The sequence below is a fragment of the Pieris rapae genome, chromosome 17 (genome assembly GCF_905147795.1).
Source record: "Pieris rapae chromosome 17, ilPieRapa1.1, whole genome shotgun sequence".
Classification (NCBI taxonomy): domain Eukaryota; kingdom Metazoa; phylum Arthropoda; class Insecta; order Lepidoptera; family Pieridae; genus Pieris; species Pieris rapae.
This window is the reverse complement of record NC_059525.1, coordinates 6,289,680-6,311,184: the sequence shown is the minus strand read 5'-3', so window position 1 is coordinate 6,311,184 and position 21,505 is coordinate 6,289,680. Positions and strand designations below refer to the sequence as shown.

The following is a 21,505-nucleotide window of genomic DNA, read 5'->3' as shown; positions in this document are numbered from 1 at the left end:
CCGTTAATTTTTAAACTAAATTTACTGTGATTTTAACTGACGATATAATGATTAATTAATAATATAATAAATTTTATTAAGAGAACAGAATCCTTTGTTTGGTTTAATGTTGGACCAATCATACTATTCATAGATCGTAACAGATTTCAATTCCACCTTGTCATTACGCTGATCGGAAATATCGACAATAGAGCTCGCTCATTATCTGAAGCCTGGCTATCAGTTCCCATAAAGCCTGGCTGATTTTCAATGATCTTATGTATGAATTATTATGAAAATTGAAAAAGGGACCTACGACAGTAATAATAATATTATATAAACTAATTACAACCGAATTATACCTCTACATACGTATTGCACTACACCCAAAAACATAGTACTTAGTTGGACTTTTCTTGTTGTAATCGGCCTTTTGAGGTGGATAGGCTAAAAATCATTCAAGCATTAAACAATTTTTAACGACTTTTATTATTCTTTATTATTATACTATACTTACCTCTAAAATCATATGTTTAACTCGTTGCAAATTTAAGCTCTTCTGTATCTACCATTAATTAGTGCAGGGCCAAACATATATTACTTTTATATGATTTTTTTTATTGACAGAAACTCAATAATAAAACGTTACAAAATTATGTTATTTAATTTCTTTTCTGTTCCTTTAATGTCGAACTATACATTTTTTAATTACCCAAATTAACGGGCAATCAAAATCGTTTTACTATGATCAGCCCTCTTGAAAATAAATATATTGATATTAGTTACGCAAAACTATTATATACTTATTTACATTCTCCACTCGTATCTGTTGAACGGAAAATATTTCGAAGCAGCGCTATTGATGCTCCAAAGTGTAATCATAGATATTCGTTTCCAACAACAAATTTCAAAGGATTTTTCTCGAATGAATCTCTCGGAAACTCGTAAAACCAAATCGATAAAAATCTATATAATATAGACCGAGAGCGTATTTTTGTTCTTAGTCGTTCAATCATTTTACTCGTAACGAAACAAAGAGAAAACCTTGAGACCAATGGATTGCAGCCACATTTTATGCGCTGGCTTAACCCGTTCAAGCTCAGCTGTAGAATACAAAAGACCAAAATGACCTATCGCAATATCTAGGTACACTCTTATTATTATAAAACTGAAGTTTTTGTTTGACGCGTTCTGGTTGAATTAACGCGCTGTTATACCAGAGATTACTTTAAAAAAACATATTGAGATTCTGATTAGTACAGTTTCTTAAATTCTATGATGTTTTTTTCGTACCTTTACTATACTTGAAACGTTTTGGAATTGACAGACCGAACGAAAAAACGGTTATTTTGTTGTCTGTGGTTTCTATATAAGTTCTGAAATTTACCTATCAAACCTGCTTCGAACGATGATTCTACATATAATAATAATTAAAAATTATTTTAAATTAAACTATCACAATAAGGTATGATGCTGAAATGAGACATGACATGATGACCTGATGACATGTTTAGGGTCTAAAGAAATATATATATAAGAGCTCACGATAGTAGGTATGTCTGTATTATATTTCTTATAGAAATACTTAACATTATTTTATGTTTTATAGAAACCACAAATCTTTTGGCCTTTTAATAGCCTTTTTTATGAGTTATTGATTTTTTAAAATATTTTTGACATTCTAAAAACGTTTGACATAATACTTATATATAATTACCACTTCAGAGAGGTTGCTTATTGTAGAAAACGGTTTTCATTGGCCAAGTCACTGGCCTAGTTTCTTAAAATAGGACAAAATATAATAGAAACGTAGGAGAAGGTACTCAGGAAAGGCAACAAAATAAAAGCCACACGCAGATAAACAACAGGCCAACAATGGTTTAATTAAATGCTCCAATACCTGGACCCAATCCAATACAATTTTTGCCGCGCTCCACTGCTTTTTGGAACCGGCTGCCTACTGAGTATTTCCGAACCAATTCGACTTAGGGGCCTTCAAGAAAAGAGCGTACCAATTCTGAAAAGGCAGGCAACGCACTCGCGAGACGCGGGCGTGGTGAGTATCCACGGGTGGCGGTATCACTAAAAATCAGGTGAGCCTCCTGCCCGATTGCCCCCTGTTATATAAAAAAACCCAATTCGATGAATACAACTTACAACATATTTTTAGTAAAAATAAAAACAAAATATTATTTTTATATTATAGTTTATGTGGTATATATTTTGTAAGAACTTTGTTAAACGACACCGTATTGTGTTAAAAAATAAAAGCGACGGGTGAACACTGATGTATAAAAACCACAAGAATATGAACAAAGCACGCAACCCCTGTCTTTGATCTATCGTTTCTTAGCGTTCAACGCCGAGACTTTCTTGTTTATATAAAATACAGACAAATTAATAAAAGAATCTTATTATTATAAAATAATTACGTGCGTTGAAGTAAAACCCCTTCAAAAACTAAGAACATGAATTTGATCTCTCTTTATAAAACTTGTCCAATATCCAAAAAAACCATCAGGGACTAGCCTTAGTCCTAAGTATGACTTCTTATAATTTAATACATATCAATGTCCAACACATATCATATCTAAGCCCCTTACATATCAGATAAATCATCTGCTTTGACGGTATAATTATATTTTTTTAAATAGGTGCAGTGATGTATCTGACCTATTGGGGAATTACTACTACTGTTTAAAAAAACTACACAACGGTAGTAAATATTTTCCCGATGTGAGGTTTAGGCTGACTTAGAATTAAGTATTGTCCTGTAATAAATATTTATTTATTTAATTATAAGTACTCTAACAGCTTATACATATTATAATACAAAATACTAAGACAATCCAGAACAGATTACATAGATAAATAATTTATGTATAAAAAACAGAAAACAAGCAAGCGCATTAAAACACAAAAATACATTAAAAAAAACAAAAGAATAAAATTAAAAACTTAAATTTGACATTTAAAAGCAACAAATAATACTAAGAATTTAAAACTACCACTTAAAAAAATTTGAGTCTTCCCGCTTCTCCAAGTACTTCTTGACATCTCTCTTTTTGAGGTAATATAAAAGTTTTATTATAAAATAGTGTTCTCTTTAACAATTGATCAACGTACAATTGCTGTATCGTTAAATGAAGACGTAGACCTTAATGTAAATTGAATTAATTGTACTATCCGAATTGTCAGTGCAACAAAGGAGCTTAAAGATAACAATTATGGTGTATTAGAGGATATTGTTCAAGCGCGTCCGTGTGAAGGGGCTTTGTCGTCATGGCCTGTGGTATCGGGAATAAGAGAGAGAGATTAAACCGACTCAAATAACAAAAACATTAAATAAAGATCTATTTTGAATATATAAGGTAAATTAGGATTTCTGGATTCACGTTATATGACGATTTTTTTTTGAAAACGTTGCATCTGATGTTACCTAAGTTGTATACACTGGCAGGAAGATTAGAAAGCTTAATTGTTTCCGAATCATATTTAATTTTTGGATAACAATTAGTGGAATTGTAAATATTGTAAAATATGATTCTGTAATAAAATTTATACCTATTTAGTATGTGATAGTTTGTAGATGTAGGTACTAATAATTAATAAATATAAATTTCAAAGAATTGAAGTCAAGGTTTATTAAAACATATTTTAGACTTATTTTTAAAATTAAAAAAAATGGATAAGACGTATCATTATAAAAAATGGAAATTAATTTTTACAATGTCGACTTTAGTGTGTTTATTCGTAGAAATATGATTTATTAATATTAAATATTGTTAATGAAGCTTTCACTTGTACCACACCACAGCCGTATCTACAAATTTAATTAAATCCCATGGAAAGTGAGTAAATGTTATTAATCATGAAGCCTTAATCGTAAACTAGTTACTGCATAACGCCTTATTCTCGAAAGTTTAAACTTTAAAGCAAATTTAATTTATTTCCCGTCTCTATTAATTTGGTATTTTTGTTTTAAATATTGTTTGATGATTTGCTTTTTTAAAAGAGTACCGAGAGTTTTTTACGACGGCTTTTTCTCTCGACCTACACCCTCTGTCTTCTTTGCCGATGAGTAGGGATGCCTACAGGTTCGAATTAATTGACGTGTTACCTAGATGATCTTATGTTCCAAAATAAACGAATTTTATTTGCTATTTTTAAAAAGATTAGTAACCAGTCGTAGAAAGTAAGAAAAAGAACCAGTCCAAGAAAGTCGTAGAACTGAAAGTATCAAATCAAATCAAAATTCGTTTATTCCGTTTAGATACGTCTTAGGGCATGATTATGAATGTCAAAAACGTTTACAAAATTCACGAAAGAGCAAAACTACGCCATCCGTTCGCAAAACTACCAAGAGGCCTTGTTCTGAGAAGAACGGGCAAGAAACTCAGCAAGTTTTACCCTCCCTCTACATTACAATAATTCAAAGGAAAATGACATAAACCACAACGCCATTAAAGTTACATAAGTAAAAAATAAAATCTGTTCTGTGAAATTACCACATATGTCTGATCTTAATGTGAAATGCTGAGGCAATTCAACTTCTTGACAAGACAGGAATTAGTCTAGTAGTTCTAGGGAACGAATCTCGTCGTAAAGGCGTAGGTTGATTGATTCTCCGGATCTCTTAACTTTCCTATCTTGTTCTTAACCTAATATGACAATATTGAGGTTTTAGCGAAGTATGACTTTCCTATTTCCTGGCTTAGGGTAATTTAGTTATAAATCGCGACCTTCAAATGTAACCTCTTTAGTAAACTGGTAATACAAAAATCGACAATAACACATTGTCGATTTTTGGGCAAAGAAAGCATTGCTTAAAAAGATGAAATTATAACTGATGTTTCCTTTCCACAAATAATATTCGTTAAACATATATTCCTTCAGAGAAACCTTAGAAGAACAAATGGTAGCAATTGTATAGGGAAACAAGTTTAATAAAACATTTTCTTTTCATTCCGACATTCCCAGACTCGCATACCATTAAACATACCTGACAACGAATTCATCAACTAAAGTAGACATGTAAGAATCTTTTTCTAAATCAAATTTTTGATCCCGTGAGATTAGGTTTGCCGATCTTCTGGTATTTCAGGGCTCAAGAATGTGAATAGACATTCGGATATCATATATCACAGGTAAACGAACGCTTTGTGGTGCTCTTCAAGTTTTATGCTCCCTGAAGTGTATATTGGAATTCCTTGCATAATAACTGTTATCTATCTTATAGCGATGTAAAGATACCGTGTTCGTGATTATTTTAAACGTCTTAAAATCCTAAGTCTACAATAACTTATGGCATAAATTAACGAAAGCAAAAAAGGGAATGATTAATTTTTTTTTTCAAAATTTTATTTTTAAATTTGTATGTGTGTCTTAAAATCCCTAGGTGGGGCAGAGGGTCCACAGTGAGTCTCCATCGCGTTCGGTCTTCAGCCTTGCGTTTCACCTACTTCCAAGTCCTACCGGTTCTCTTTGCCTCTTTTTTTACATTAACACTTAAAAAAAAAATTATATTCCCTATTATTTTATTATATGATTTCAGCTGCTAACAAGTATCTTCATCAATAGGGGTATGGGACAGTAAGAGATATATTACATTTTTTTTTATAGAACAGGGGGCAAACGGGCAGGAGGCTCACCTGATGTTAAGTGATACCGCCGCCCATGGACACTCTCAATGCCAGAGGGCTCGCAAGTGGGTTGCCGGCCTTTTAAGAATGGGTACGTTTTTTTGTGAACTTTATTGTAAGAAAAAAATGTTTTTTGAGCGAGCGATACACTACACTGTATACATTATCATTTAGCTATGTCTTGTATTTACTGAAAGTTAAGGCAAATATGTTTAAAAAAATGTTCATCAATGGTAAGGCTAGTCTATGATTAAATAGGAAGAAAGTACATTTCAAAATAGAGACTGCAGATATAAATTATACAGACATACAATATTTTATGCGTGCCATTAATCTTATCATTATTTTATTGGAATACATATTATTAAATATAGGACAATAACGTTAATACTAAAAAACAAGCCAAATTCCAATTTCCCATAAAACAAAACACACATAACACATTAAGAAGTTATAATAGCTTCTTACATTTTCAACGACAATGAAAAAATTTAGAAATTACATATAACAATGTATTACATTGAGATTAAAACGCACACCGTTTCTAAATATTGTCTTAAACTGAAAATAGGTAATTTGTAAAAGCAAAACTGTTAGTAAAATTAAAGTATCAAAGGCGACCTGGAAAGCCTTCTTGAGTGAGTCGCGACACCAAAGAATTTGTATTAAAAGTGAAGTAATTAAAGTGTACTTACTGGCTTTTAAATATTTCTAGTGGGTTTAGAGTATAAAGTAGGTCGATGGTATCAAATAATAAGCCATCTATTTGAAAATACGTTTATTATACGATCATCTATATAAGATCATCATGGTTTCACTTATTCCACGTCATTAAATTCGAACATGGCATGGCATTACAGCCATTTTAATACAACTTTAAATTTTAGTAGCTGTTATCGACCGGCATATAACTCAGTATAACAGATCGTATGTAGAAGCAGTGTTTCTTTCTACATATGCAATTAATGTAGACTCGTATGGTGAAGGAAGGAAAATTGTAAAGAAACCTTTGTCTTAGATCTAAATCCGACGATGTTGTCAAGGCTCACCAAGACAAGGTTCACCTAGAAACGAAAGATCGAACACATGTGGGCAAGTTATTTTATTTAGATCTTGCATTGCGTCTTAGCAAAACTACAAATATAAACTTTATAACATGTACGCAAAATATATAATATTTGTTTGAAATATTGTTGAATTGTTTGATGATTTGCTTTTTTTTTTTAAAAAAATACCGAGAGTTAAATTATATATACCGCAAATTAAACAGAAGCTGTCACCTCCGAAACTAGACGACGCTACTTATGCCAACAAAATACTCACATCAACGTTAATTCCAGCGAAGGGAAATATCTTGGTAGCAGGCGTCTCACTTGGTGAGAACCGGTAAAACTCATGCCGGCCCCTGTACCACTTAACAGAGTAGAGTGGCGCGTCTGTTAACTCGTACAGACACGCTAAAGTTACGTCTGATCCTCGCTGTACCACAGGCGGTGATATTCTAAGCTCTGTCGCTCGGAGACCACCGATACCTGAGAAGAGACATATTTTAAATTAAGAAGTTAATTATGTTTGAAATAGTATGTAATAAATAAAATTCAAAGAGAATACAAAAATGTCCCGAAGTTTGACGCTTTCAGTATAAAAAGCAGATGTTCACTAAAAGCTTAATCGGATTGCAAAGAATACATGTTTACTAGGTTTATCAATTATTTAAACAGATCTTAGTCCTATATTATAAATATAATATCGTATATTTTATCTAGTAACACTACGGGTACGATTAAGAGTCGAGAGTTAGCGCAAAGCGCGATTTTGTTATAGAGGAGACATAATAATAATAATAATTAATTCGTTCTAAGTAGCTCTTCGAAATCACTCCCCAATACTAAAGTGACAGTCTTGTCTTACCAAATTCTAAAATCATTTATTCATGTATATCATAATGTATACTTATGAACGTCAAAAAAGATATATATACATTGAATGCTTCTAATTTTACATTTACCGACAGTTCTCAATTCAAGGGCATAGAACGCTAGAGAAGAACTCTTCGCCACTTTTTAATCGCCAAGCTTTATCTTTTACACAACGTTTGTAAAGAGCTGCAACTATTACATCATGTTCCATATGAGATCTTGAGTAATAAAATAAAAAAAAAAACAAATATTTATCCTCGCCACAACCAACATTCATCGCCATAATCGGTCATTCCATAATTCTTCAGATCTTTATAACTATATGTTACGCTCCATAGTAGCTCCGCAGTAGATGTTAATTAGAAATTCAATCACGTATCTCATCCTTCTTAGGCAATTTATTTAGGGCCTCCGCCATTAGGATGTGGAATTGGCCCTATACGATGGGCTACCTCCCTAGCATCTTTTTAAACTCTTATAATAATAATAATAATAATAAGTCTTTATTCATTTAAGTTGGTACATTTTTCTTTTCATAGTGTAAGATTTGGGAACCCTTTTAAGTAAATATACCTGTGTTAGGGTTCCCAGCTCTTCCATAACAAAGTTAATTACATAAAATAATTTATCCAGTTCATTTCCTTTTTATTTTTTACTTGTTAAACCGTTATCATCACACCTGATTGTGTGCATGAGTAAGTGTGTGAGAGAGTGAATGAGTGAGTGAGTAGGTGAGTGAATGAATGAGTGAGTAGGTGAGTGAATGAGTAACGTGTAGCTATTTAAATCATGGGTCTCAAAAGCAGTTCTAATACTGCATAAGGGGTGATAATAAGCCAGTCTTTTATTCGGGTTTTTAGGTTGTAGGCGGTGAGAGGGTAGATGTTAAGCAGCCTATTTAATTTATTATATAAATAGGCTGCTTGCATATTGCGTCTAGCGAAGTCGGTCCTTACGGTCTGACCGACTACAACATCCCTATTTCTTTTTAAGACCAGCCTATTCTCAAACGGGAGCGCTCTGTGGGTTTTTAAAATTAGATTCAGGACAAACAGCTTCCTAACGGAAAGTAATTTGCTAAGATGATAGAGCTCTTCCGATGGGAATCTGTATGGCCGGAACAGCATCACTTTTAAAAGAGCCCTATGTCCCCGTTCCAATTCCAAAAATTTTGTTTTATTGGCCGCACCCCATATGTTTATGCAATATGTTAATACGGTCTGAACGAGTGCTGTGTAAATTCTTTCAAGTATTACATACGATGTGATGTATCGCAAAATTTTAAAGATGTATGTAAATTTCCGTAATCTACCAGTCATGGACTCTATATGAGGATACCATGATAGCCGTTCGTCTATGTGAATGCCTAAGTATTTGGTAGAGCTAACTTTTGTAATTGGAGGACAGGGGCAGTTACCGACACTTTGCATATCGCAGTTATGTAATTTAATTTTAAAATCTTTAGGTGGTTGCGTTCGATTAGAGATTCTGAAACATATATAGTTAGTTTTCTCTTTATTGAGAGACAAAAGGTGGAAATCAAGCCAATTAGCAATAGTTGTCTTTTCTCTTCTCTTCCACTCTTCCACGTAAACATTTCTTAACCATATCATATCCTAATCAATCTTGACTGGTGTAATTCTTGTATTTCCTTTTCACTGGTACGGCCATATATGAATCCCTGAGATTACCTTTTCTTAGAAGATTTAGTTATGCTCTTTTTGCACTTTACTCAGTATATTTCTTTTTTTTCGTTACTGGATTGCTTGTTGGCGATAAGGCCGCTTATGTATGTTTTATGTTATTGGGTTTTATTTTTTAAATGTAACGATGTGTGAATAAAAATAATATATATTTGAGTGTGTCTTAAATAAAACTCATTCTGTACATGTATTTAAGAGGTGTGTATAGGATAGTGATGGATCCGCTAGTCTTAATCTAAAATGTATAACACTAAAAGCTGATCACACTATTCATTATAAAATATTATTAATATTAAAAACTCAAGTTAAAATATTAATTAAAGTTATTTTTCAGACCGACTATTATATTTATAAAACTCTCGTTGCATTAACATAATAAACCACTAGTTGCATGTTATTATTTTCAATGAATATACATAGTTAAATCCAAAAACAACTAGTATAAGATTTCTTATTCCTTTGGCAACGACGCCAAACCAGCTCAAAGGCTTAGTACTTTGATATTTATTTTTACCAGGGACCACTAAAGCACAATATCACATAATGCCGGTTTTCTAGTTAACGTCTTGGAGCGATAAAACGAATTTGCTATAGAATTTATAATCTTTTTAAAATGTTTGGCTTCTGGGAACGCCTTATATACGTTCACAAGAACTACAAGTTCAATTTATTCATACTGTTTTTGTATATTTTCAATGAGGTTGCTCCGTGAAGCCTGTGAAGTACCCAGGAGACTTCTGTGCTTCTGGAAGGAGCTAGGCTGGTTAAATTAGCCAGGACTTAACGCAAAACGGACTAAATATGAGTCTTACTGCGGACAATGAGTCCACCAATTATTATATATGTTATATATAATAATTGTGTTAATAATATATATATGTTATGTAAATAATTATATATGTTAATAATATAATTATTATAATATTTTATATGTTACATGAAGCAGACAAGCATCTGCCAGAAGGCTCGCAAGCGGGCTGCGAAAAGAGCGCGCTGCTGAGGGGGATGCCTAAACCCGTACGGGGCATGTGCCCCCTTCGGGTGTCATATGGTATCTTGGGTCGCATCTTGCTGATACAGGGCGGTACGGGGACTGGCTATATAGCCCTTGGTGGGGGCTAAAAGAGCTATCAATTCTTAAAAGCTGCCTTTTAGGAATTGGTAGCTCTTTTATTTAAGGACCAAAAAAAATAAAAAAAAAGTTATGTTATTTAATTTATTTGTCTATTCCTAAAAAAAACCTGTGTTCGTAACACCATTCATTACAGCTAAAACCTTTGACTTGTTAACTGTTGAATAGTGACTGAGAAACGCCTCAAGGGTTTTGTTAGCGCCGAGTATTGCTTTGTCTCATTTAAAGAGTAAAGAGAACTTTTTAGTAAGAGTAAGAGGCTTTTATTTTTATATATATGTTGTATAATAATATACTATTATAGTCAGTAAATATTTGTTTATATGGAATTAACATTGGGTTCATTTAGGTTAAGTAGGAAAGAGGTGGGCTACATAGACTCACTTGACATTTAAACGATATATAATAATAAATACGAAAAGATATGACTGATTATGGCTATATTAAAACAATATGTTTCTTCAATACTCGAATAATATTTAAATATAAGGAAGGAAATGTAGTCTGCGCCAATCGTAGACTAAAATCAGCCGTACGAAAATACAATAGATTTCTACGAAACATTATTACAGTCGATACTTCTTCTGGTCCAATAAAGGCGACATCACTATGCAGATAAGGACGAAAATCGCGTGTCTTGATCGTTACTGGCGTTATCTGGCTGCGAGAGAGCAGTTATAGCCGAACTTATTGGTTACGCAGGCAAAACACGATCGTAAATACATTTGGATAGTTCCAATACTATTGATATATTGTTGATAATAAAGCTTTTATTTGTGAATTTATATATTCCTTTGGACTTTGTGAAAAAAATTTAAATGTACTGTACGCTTTAAACTCTTACCCGAAAAAAGTTTGTTTATTTCATATTTTTTTGTTTTGTACAAACAAATCTGTTTGCAACAAAATGGAGACACACTTTGACACAAAGTCACACTGATATAGTTTTTTATAAATACACCTTATTTGTGCATTTATATTAAAAAAATAACTGCTGCTTACCTACAAAAATGAATTTTTTAATTGTATATAAATGGTAATGGTATATGTATTTCCTATACTTCCAAAGTAGAAAATATCCTTTTATCTTGAAAGTGACAAGAAGATAGCGCTAGTGAAAAGTAAGTATGTTTGTTTAATAGGTATAATGGTTTTGACATACAGAAGCCACTCTTAATCTTAGACTACAAGGACGGTTTATTGTTTTAAAATAAAAAATAAAATATGTATTGAATAACTTTATTGTTGAATAATTCCGTAGTTCTTTGTGGTCACCTATGGGTATACATTAATGATTGAAATAACTTTCCATGTCAATTTAGTTAAACATTACTGAGTTTTATCGTCCCAGTCGTAATATAAAATATAAAAATGAATATTATAAACAAAAGATTTGAAAAGTATCTTAAAATCTAAAGAAATAGGCACATACATAATATTTTTTATTCACAAGCGATTCAAGAGTATGTTAAAGCTCATCCAGCCATGTAATGTCTTAACTAATAAACATGCCAAAATATAAAATCATTTCGTATCATATTAGTTTACTTACCTACAACATCTAGTCTTGATTTGGCCGTATAATGGGGAAAAGTGTGAGCATTCTGGATTACTTCACAGCTGTAATTCCCGCTTAAATTAGGTGTAACATTCATTATAACTACGTGTGTCTCATTTGAATTTAACCTCTGAAACAAGGGGACAAAGTTTAATTTAAATAATATTTAAAATATACAGCTACTCATACTTATGTACTGATAATATTGAAGTTATTATTTTTTAGGTAGTCTTATTAACTTTATCTAGTAGAACTAAATATGAAAAAAAAACAATTGAAGAAAAGTTTGAACTCACATCAATTTTGATTCCATTTACAGGCATCACTTTAGTGGTGGGAGACTCTAAGGGAGAATATCTATAGAACTCTTGCGAGCCCTTGTACCACTTTACTGAATAGATCTCACTCTCGTGAAGCTGGTATATGCAGGCCAGCGTTACATTTCTACCTCGCTGAACGACTCGCGGTGTTATATTCAGTTCCGTGGTACGGAGGCCACCCGCTTCTGTAAACAAAGAAAATTTTGGTTATGTATGACTTAATTATTTGAAAATAATATTTATTTTGAGAGTAGTTGCAAGAAATGTTTTAAGGAAAAATTGATTTACCAATTTGAATACTTAAGCTTCAGGTCAGTTTTTTTGATGCTTAAAATCATCACAGAAAGTTTTTTTTTAAACCGCTCGATGTTTAAATTTTTTACCTTAAATAATGACTTGTTAACTACATAATACACATTTTTTCAATTATAAACGTACTAACCTCAAATACCAACTGAATGAAATGGCTGTAACTATAAAAGGCGAAGAAAATGCTATAATTAAATTAAGCATTATAATAATGAAGAAGATACTTAATACTTTGTCAAACACGCAATAGGTACTGTTTAAGATGTTGATTCAAAAGTACTGTAACATCTAAAGAATATACAAAAAGTTTACCTCTTGAAATAAATCGGTATCGTAACAATAAAATCACATGACATTTGAAATAAACTCCGTTCCGAGGCTGGACATTTGGCAGAGTTAAGTTGCATTGGATGAAGGTCTTTCAAAACTTTGTCTCCTTGGTATTCTGCCAATATCAACTTGAATGTATCGATATAAAATTATTTTCCCAACTTTCAAGTTATTTAGGTCGCAACTTTATGCATTAGCAAAGTTTATTCCGCTTCTAAAGTTGTTTGAGATTGATGTAAATATTCTTTTGCTATAAGAGCCATGCGTATTACTTTATATTAATTTATAATTGCATTCTGATTGCGATAGTTTTTTTCCGGAGATATTATCGTATAAATATTAATTGTTTCGCCGGAAAACGAACGCTCAAAATATTAGATACATTTAAGATTGAGTAGGCTAAAAATATGGCTATTTATTAAAATTTCATAGGGAGCGACTGTTTATATAAAGTCTACAATTAAAATACATATAAACATTTACATTATATTATATAAGGAAAATTGTTTATGAAAAAAAAAAACAAATATCGCATAAGTTTTGAATCATAATAGAAATTTTCTGATAATTATTGACAAAATAAATGTAATTAAAAGGAACCTTTAATAAACTGAATATATATATATACCTTGTAATTCGCTTATTTCTGTGGGAACACAGAAGTAAAATTTATTTTACCTTTGTATTCATTTATTACATTGGTTGAATAAAACAAATATTGTTGCATGTAAAAACGTGCGGTGTTTAATTTTCATTGAATTATAAAATATTGATTGGTTGGCGATTGATTTAAATGAAACTATTAAATTATATTTTGCGGATTTGAAAGGCATTCACAAAGTGTTTAAAATTTAAAATGCAACGCACTCGCGAGCCATTGAGCATTGAGAGTGTCCAGGGGCGGTGGTATCACTAAACATCAGGTGAGCCTCCTGCCCGTTTGCCCCCTGTTCTATAAAATAAATGTCCTTTGAAGGAAGATACTGTGTAATATGTGCGTGGACTTGCTGGAGTGGTTGTGTAAATTGTAAGTGCGTGCTCCTATTTCACCATGCCTACAGCTGGTAGAGAACAAATAATTATTTTTATAATTTATTCATTATCAACTTTAATTAATTATGATTACTCAAGATGTTATGTCGAACATGGTGTAATGGTTGCAGCTCAATACAACTCTTACAAACATTGTGTAAAAAAATTGACGATTAAATACAGTGGCGGAGAGTTTATTGCCAGTTCTTCTCGTTGTTTCTACGCTCTTAACAATTGGCAATAAATTTAAAATTAGAAGAATTTAGTATTTAATACGTATATCTTTATCGGCGTTTATAAGTGTAAATCGGTTCACCTAAATTAATAAATGATTTTTCTGCGTTCTTTATTTAGTCCTAGCTCTATAATATTTTCTTTTAGTTAATATATTTAACCACTTCACTATATGAACTAAATATAAAAATATTCTGAATATATATTTTCAAAATGTTTTTGCAATAAAATATCTGACCTTGTAATACAAGTAAAAATGAGTCGATAAATGAAACAGGGTGACCAATAACTCGCGATGGAACTGTATTCAATATAGAGAAGCGCACCTGCTCCTTCCGGCAATATCTTCAGCTTTTCCGATTTTATATTTTCTATAGTATTTTTGACGCGTGGTCGAATTGTTAGGTGACCATTGATATGAACTATGCTTGTAGTTTCAAGCGAATAAAACATAGAATACTATAATATAACTGACACTGCGATATTTCAATACCATTTAAACATTTTCGTGCGATCCAGAGTGTAATTAAAGATAATCAAATGTACACAATCCCAACCTATATATTTTTAATGATACATGTTTCCAGCGCTCGGCACCCTGATACATTAGTAAAAGAAGCACAAAATATTTAATGTGACAAGCACTTATAGGCAAAGATGACATACACGAAGAGATCATATAAATATTAAACAAAATAATTAAAATTACAAACAAAAAACGATTTTAAAGTGTGAGGAATTAATTAGTTTAATAATATATTATTTACATTATTATTTATTTTAATTTATATTATTATTTAAATTTATAATTTTAATTCTGATAGCCACTATGGATATCCAGACCTGAGGCAATACTTCTGGTAGTGGTTCAAAACCAAAATACCAATGGTAATGTTATTTATGTTATGTATGTTATGTTATTTTACAGTAGGTGGGTTTTTGAGTAAATAGTTTGAGTAGATATTTTAGCTTAATACTCTAATTATAAAATTGTTTTTTAACGTTATCTATGTCGGTTAAGAAAATTGCAAATACTGTATATTTGATAGTTTATTATTTCTAATATTAAACGTTATCTACACTAATATTATATTGTAAAAGGATCGTAGAATGTGTGGTGAATATAATAATCAGTAAATTTGATAACAAAATGTTATTGCAGTAATTGTTCCAAAGCACGTGGTTTCAAATCTTCAGTGCTGTATAATTATAATTTAATGCGCACTGTGTAAGCATTATACTTTATTTTCTTAGAAAAAATACTAAATACACGATGTTATAATATAGTGGTTGCTGGAACAAATCGCTCAAAAGCGATAAGGCCGCCAGTAGCCCTCCTTTTCATTGAATAATATTCAATTTTTATATTGTAAAGTAACAAAGTGTTAATAAATAAATATATGCACTTTGTCATAATATAAATATAAATTGTTCAAATAAAATACAATCAAACCTCGATATAGACAAACTCTTGTATTGTCATGTTTTCTACTACAGAAGTGTTTGAATTAATTCTACAAACAGCAGTACTTAGATACTGATTATAACTAAATTAATAAAGTGCAACCGATAAAACCATCATCAGACGATAAATGATGATCAAATGTAATCCAATATAAACTCTAGTTCAATCTTACGCCTGGGTACATGCTCATCACTACACTATAGTTTTTACCGCGCCACTTTGAAAACCGAGATGGATTTTTGTAAGAGTAGAACAGAAGCTACCTCACCTTCTTGCTTTAAAAATGTCCACTAAAACAGTCACAAATAGGCGTTAGACTCCATGTGAGGCACGGAGCTTCAGACCCATAAGTTAAAACTACTTTGACGTTTGCTATTACTTTTACCCTTTTACGACGTTAATCTTAATATATATATTTCTTGTGTGCGTGTGTATGTGACTGAACTCCTCCTAAACGACTGGACCGATTTAGACGAATTTTTTTGTGTGTGTTCAAGGGGATCTGGGAATGGTTTAGATTCACAATTTTGTCCGCTGGACAATGTTTTTTTAATTAATTTTCAATTTATTAGTTGTTGTTGATTTTGGAATGTTTTACATTGGATCCGACAGACGGCGCTACCATCGCAGTGTCAAATTTTAAATAATATTCGAATTTTAATTTTAGTCTGTCCCGAAATTTAAGAAAAGTTTTGTTATCATTGTGTTATATCGTGTGTGACCATGTGCTGGATCGTTAGATATTGTCATAACATTTAAATAATAATTTTCATCAAAATGGCTTATTAAAAATTGAAATTTTGAAATTAAAGACGTGTAGACAGGACAACGTCTGTCGGATCCGCTAGTATAATATAGAATACTAGCAGACTCGTTGCTGTGGCTAAGGTTTTTGTTATATTACGTAGTAGTAGTAAACTATTCAAGGGAAACGAAGAACTGAAACGTTGGTACTTTTAGCACAGCGCCAACTGTTAGACTTGTATCAAATAATAAACAAATAATTTGCAATAAAATTATATTGCTGGTATAAATTGAGATGTAAGCTATCCTATCTCTGAAGTTAGTTCAAACTGCACACGGTGTGCCAATTTAATTTAAAATCGGTTAAGTAATTTAGGAGTCCATCGCAGACAATCATCGTGACAGAAGATTTATATATATTAAGATGTAGAGTAAGCACGAAGCTTTCTAACTAGTACAGTATATTACAATTATTGATTCATTGGAAGTTTTTAATTTATATTTAGTGTTTATTTCAAGAGATTAAAAATTCTTTAAAATCCGAACGAATTTCTTAATGTTTATTTCTTAAAGAATTAAGTTCAAATTCCGTTTACAAAGACTTCAAAGACTTAATTAAAACAAAAGGCACTGAAGACAAATTGTTAAATACAACAAGCTTAGGTTCAAATTATTAAGAAATACTACGATATTACATCTACTAAGAATCCACTAAGTAATAAAAGCAAACTGAGAGATTCTGTAGAAATCTAAAGTCTCGAAAGGTAAAGGTGTGAAAATCCTATTAAATTAATATTCCTATTATTCGAACAAAATACGATAAAAAGGTCTTTATTTTCTTATCAGGATTTGTTTTCATGTTATGCCTTATCTTGCCGTAAAGTCCCGGTGTAAGGTAACCTTCTAAACATATTTCTGAGGTACCAAGTTTATTTCTTGGCATTTTCTCATAACGGGGAAGTCTCAACCAGCTGTTATCGACACTTTTCAACGCGCTGAAATATAAGTATACAAAAATCTGAAGTTTTATCTTAAGCTATAGGTTTTACGGCATATTTAAATATCTGATTAGCTAATTAACGATTAACTTAAGCATTGGGTAAATTTCTCTATTAAGAAATAAAAAAATGAGAAATATATATTTTCTACACATTAATATTTTCTGGTATTTATATGGCTATTTTTTTATAGAACAGGGGGCAAACGGGCAGGAGGCTCAACTGATGTTAAGTGATACCGCCGCCCATGGACACTCTCAATGCCGGAGGCCTCGCGAGTGCGTTGCCGGCCTTTTAAGAATTAATATTATTGCTATTTACTGTTTATCAATGAACTAAAAAGCTGACTAAGTTTTATGTTGTTGTTACAGCCAATGTCCAATACACGCGCCTTTTTTCAGTGGGCCCATACTGTAACGGACTGACTTTTTCTACGAAAAAACTAGAAAATAGTGCAAACGTAATAAAATAGATATATTGCCGTGAAAATAAAACACCTTCGTAATATACTATTTTGCGTGTCATTGTTTAAGTATGCTTAGTTAGGTTATTTATAGAGCATTCAAAAAGTTTTGTAGCAATGAAATCGTGAAATAATGTTTGAAATTCGTTGAGTTTATATATAATTCTCCCCCTTTATTATATTAAAATATGTGTATTGTATAAGAATCTTGTATTTCAAATATTATGTTGCTGAATCACTGAATACCATTTGCAATATACTTAACCATACAATTTTGCGAACGTGTCATGTAGCGTCATGGAAAAGCTGTCACTATGAAACTGAAATAAAGTGCGGCACTCGCGCGAAAATTACACTGACTAACAATGTAACAATATTTACTTTAACAGCTGTTTTCGAAATGAAGCGGACCTGGTTCAACCAAAGGCAAACTTTTAAAGTGGATTTTTTTTACTTTGAAGTCGTATTGTGTATTAATTAAAACTTTGGTTAAGTTACAGTACGATACAAGGTAAAATGTAATAATTATTTCTCGTAAATGTAGAAACAAAAATGTAGGCACCCTATGGGATTAATACTTTCTGACTGCGAGATTTCAACAATACGCTGGACGCAACATGATTTAATTATAGACTTAGGTGTTTGGAATTTAGACGGTTTTAATTTTTTTTCATTGATTGAAGTATGGAGATCATCAGTATAAAATACAAATTTTACAAAATAAACTTCTGAAAACACTCTATTGTCACGACACCTTAACTGTTACAAACGATTTGTTGGCAGGTTCAAAACTGTTAGTTTTGAAGGTCAAACAAACATATGTACATTCTTTGTACATATCGATACGCAAACTACTAAATAATAAAATTCATATGCCGTTACTTCGTAAATAGAAAAGTACTTAGGGTCTGCTTCACAATGTCCGGATAAGTTCCAAATAAGCTATTTGTTACTTATTGGTAGGATAAATAGTATTTTTGCGTTTCACGACTGTCAGATAGCGCTGTACGTTATGAAATTCGTAAAGTATCTTATTTGGAACTTTTATCTTTCGAATAATTTATGTGTTCCATAGCTATTTGGCACTTTATCCATACATTGTATAACAGGCCCTTAGAATGTCAATCTAACCACTGACTTAGGAAAAAAGTGTGAAACTGAAAAGAAACTAATATATATTAAATGTTAATTATATTAGTCTTTATTTATGGTACTATTGCTGACGTATTTACCGTGTAATACTTTTCAAATTCGTTAAGAAATTTATAATAATAAAACTACCAAAAAAGCATAACTTAACTAACGATTAGTTATAAAACTTGAGTTTAATAAATAGAATACACGTAGGTATAGCTTGTAACTCTAGATAATTAAAAATGTTTTTAACGTACAAAAGTTACATTGTACTAATTACCTGCAGCAATACTCTGTAACTTTCAACAGCGAAAGATAAGTATCTTATAAAGTTCTTTACACTCGTAAAACTTAAAATTTGAATATTAAAATCCTACTAAAGGTACATAAGATAGTAAGGCTGTGGCTTAAAAAGAACAGGGGGTTAAACTTACAGATAAGTTAAACTCGTAAGGTTTCTTAATTTTTCACTTCCTTTTTTAGACTGTTATTAACCGTTGAACGAGAAAAAATAATTCTTATCTATGCGCTTGTTACGATATTAATTCGTTAAATAAATCTTAAGCCGACGGCTTATGTCGCGAGGTCTCTTATTAAACTTTTTTTTGCACAGTTAACAAAAAAACAATTTTTAAATCAATCTAAAAAAAATATCTAATAAAGAGATTTATTTTCGATTTGAATTAAGGCATAACCAAAAAAATGGTGCAACGTTACATAATATGTTATTGGTTAAAAAAGGTTTTATTTTCTTCTTCTTCAAGTGCCTCTCCATTACTGGAGGTTGGCCGTCAGTTTCCTGAAGCGCGTCTCGTCCTGCGCTAGATGTAGCATCTCTTCCGCATTTGCAATACCCGTCCACTCCCTGACGTTGCGAAGCCATGACTTCTTCCTTCGACCAACAGGCCGTTTACCCTGGATTTTACCATTATAATTAGTTGAAGGAGGTGGTAGCGGTCATGGCGCAACACGAGGCCCAGGTACGCAACTTTTTTTAAGATTTTATTTATTAACGTTTAATAAAAGTACGGCGATATTACACTAACCACCCCGAAACAAATTTATATAAGGTTCATGGGACGCATTAATATGCCCATTCAGAACTCTTATCGTAAATATGAATAAGTTTATACAGAGTGTATTATAAGGATATTCCCAGTAATTTGGAAATAGAATTTGCGAACTGTTTATTTTGCTGAAGAGATCCACCTTTCGTTTAATGTGTTTGTATTTACATCATACCGAAGATATGAATCACTTGTATGTTTTCACAGACAACAGAGATCGTAATTTTGTAAAGCTAAATTCTTGTCTGGCTGTCAGTTTATATATTTATGTTGGCACGAGTGATTGGAGCTTTGGTTATGAGAGTTTATAATTAGACTATTTTTTTTATTTACTTATTCCTGACATTTTAGGAAAGGCACGTATAAATCGTAAAAAACCCAACGGATGGCCTTATCTAATTTTATAAGTGATTGTTTTCAGGCAATCCTCGATAGTTAAAAGAAATAGCAATACCTAATAAAATGCATTACTAAATAAATAAAATTAAGTTCTCCTTAGTTAATAGGATCGCCTTTTTTAATTGACTTTTCAACTTCTGATTGAGATCTAGTACCGAATTGAATCCGGTTAGTGACGAGTCGATTAATTTAACCTAGTTTTTTTTTAAAGACTATTCTATTTTCCCAATAATGTAACAAAGAACAAAGAATATCAGCGTACATTAAAACAGCTAATATTTCTTCACTCGCAGTGTCATTTACAAATGTCGATGTTGCAAAGAGCTTTGTCCTCGAATATCCACAATCACAAATCATCTGAAATCTTTTTAAGTCCTGAAAGCATTTCGAAAACGTTACTGAAAAAAGAACGAAGCGAGGGTTGCAAGTTATACGCGCGAAGAGTACTTCTACAATCTAACAAACTGCATTTTACTTATTTATTTCTTTGCACCAAAAAAGCCGATCTTTTTGAGTAGTGCTAAATTCTGATTTGGTAATTATTTTAGAATTAGTTATTACACTGCCGATATAGGTGGCTACGATCACCCGATATTTTTCAAACCCTTTTATGAACAAATAACCAGTAAATTAAAGAGCGTCTGTGATATATCATATAAGAAATGTGTTTTTAGAATTTATTCTTACTTTCTTAATTTTAATAACAGAAAACTAGCTTAAAGCACTGCTTGAAAATCAGCTAATGCTTGATTAGAATAAATGTACAAAATATGGTTCCTGTGTCATTGTAGCGGCGTAATGGTGGCAATCTTAGTTTAGCTCTTGATTTATAAATTTTGGAAGTTGATCAATTCATCTTCTTTATAAGGATGCATGGTGAATGTCTCTCTTTTACTTTCTATTCTTGATTATGCTGATGTATGTTATCCTGATTTAACTGAGTTGCAGCTTGATAAGTTAGAGCGCTTACAAAATGTTTGCATCAGATTCATTTTTGGACTCCGTAAATTTGACCATATTTCGGAGTTCCGAAGAAAGCTCAATTGGCTACCCATTCGATTGCGGCGTAAGATGCGC

General features: G+C 31.7%; 1 protein-coding gene across 1 annotated transcript in view; it reads right to left on the bottom strand.

Moving 5' to 3' along the window:
* Nucleotides 1-21,505, bottom strand: part of LOC110995260 — a 62,372-nt gene that overhangs the window by 17,510 nt on the left and 23,357 nt on the right. Inside the window, exons 2-4 of the mRNA XM_022262332.2 lie at nucleotides 12,230-12,438; nucleotides 11,928-12,063; nucleotides 6,945-7,153 (exon numbers count right to left, since the gene is read on the bottom strand). Of these exons, the coding sequence (XP_022118024.1) occupies nucleotides 6,945-7,153; nucleotides 11,928-12,063; nucleotides 12,230-12,438 (554 nt within the window). The remainder of the gene's footprint in view (nucleotides 1-6,944; nucleotides 7,154-11,927; nucleotides 12,064-12,229; nucleotides 12,439-21,505) is intronic.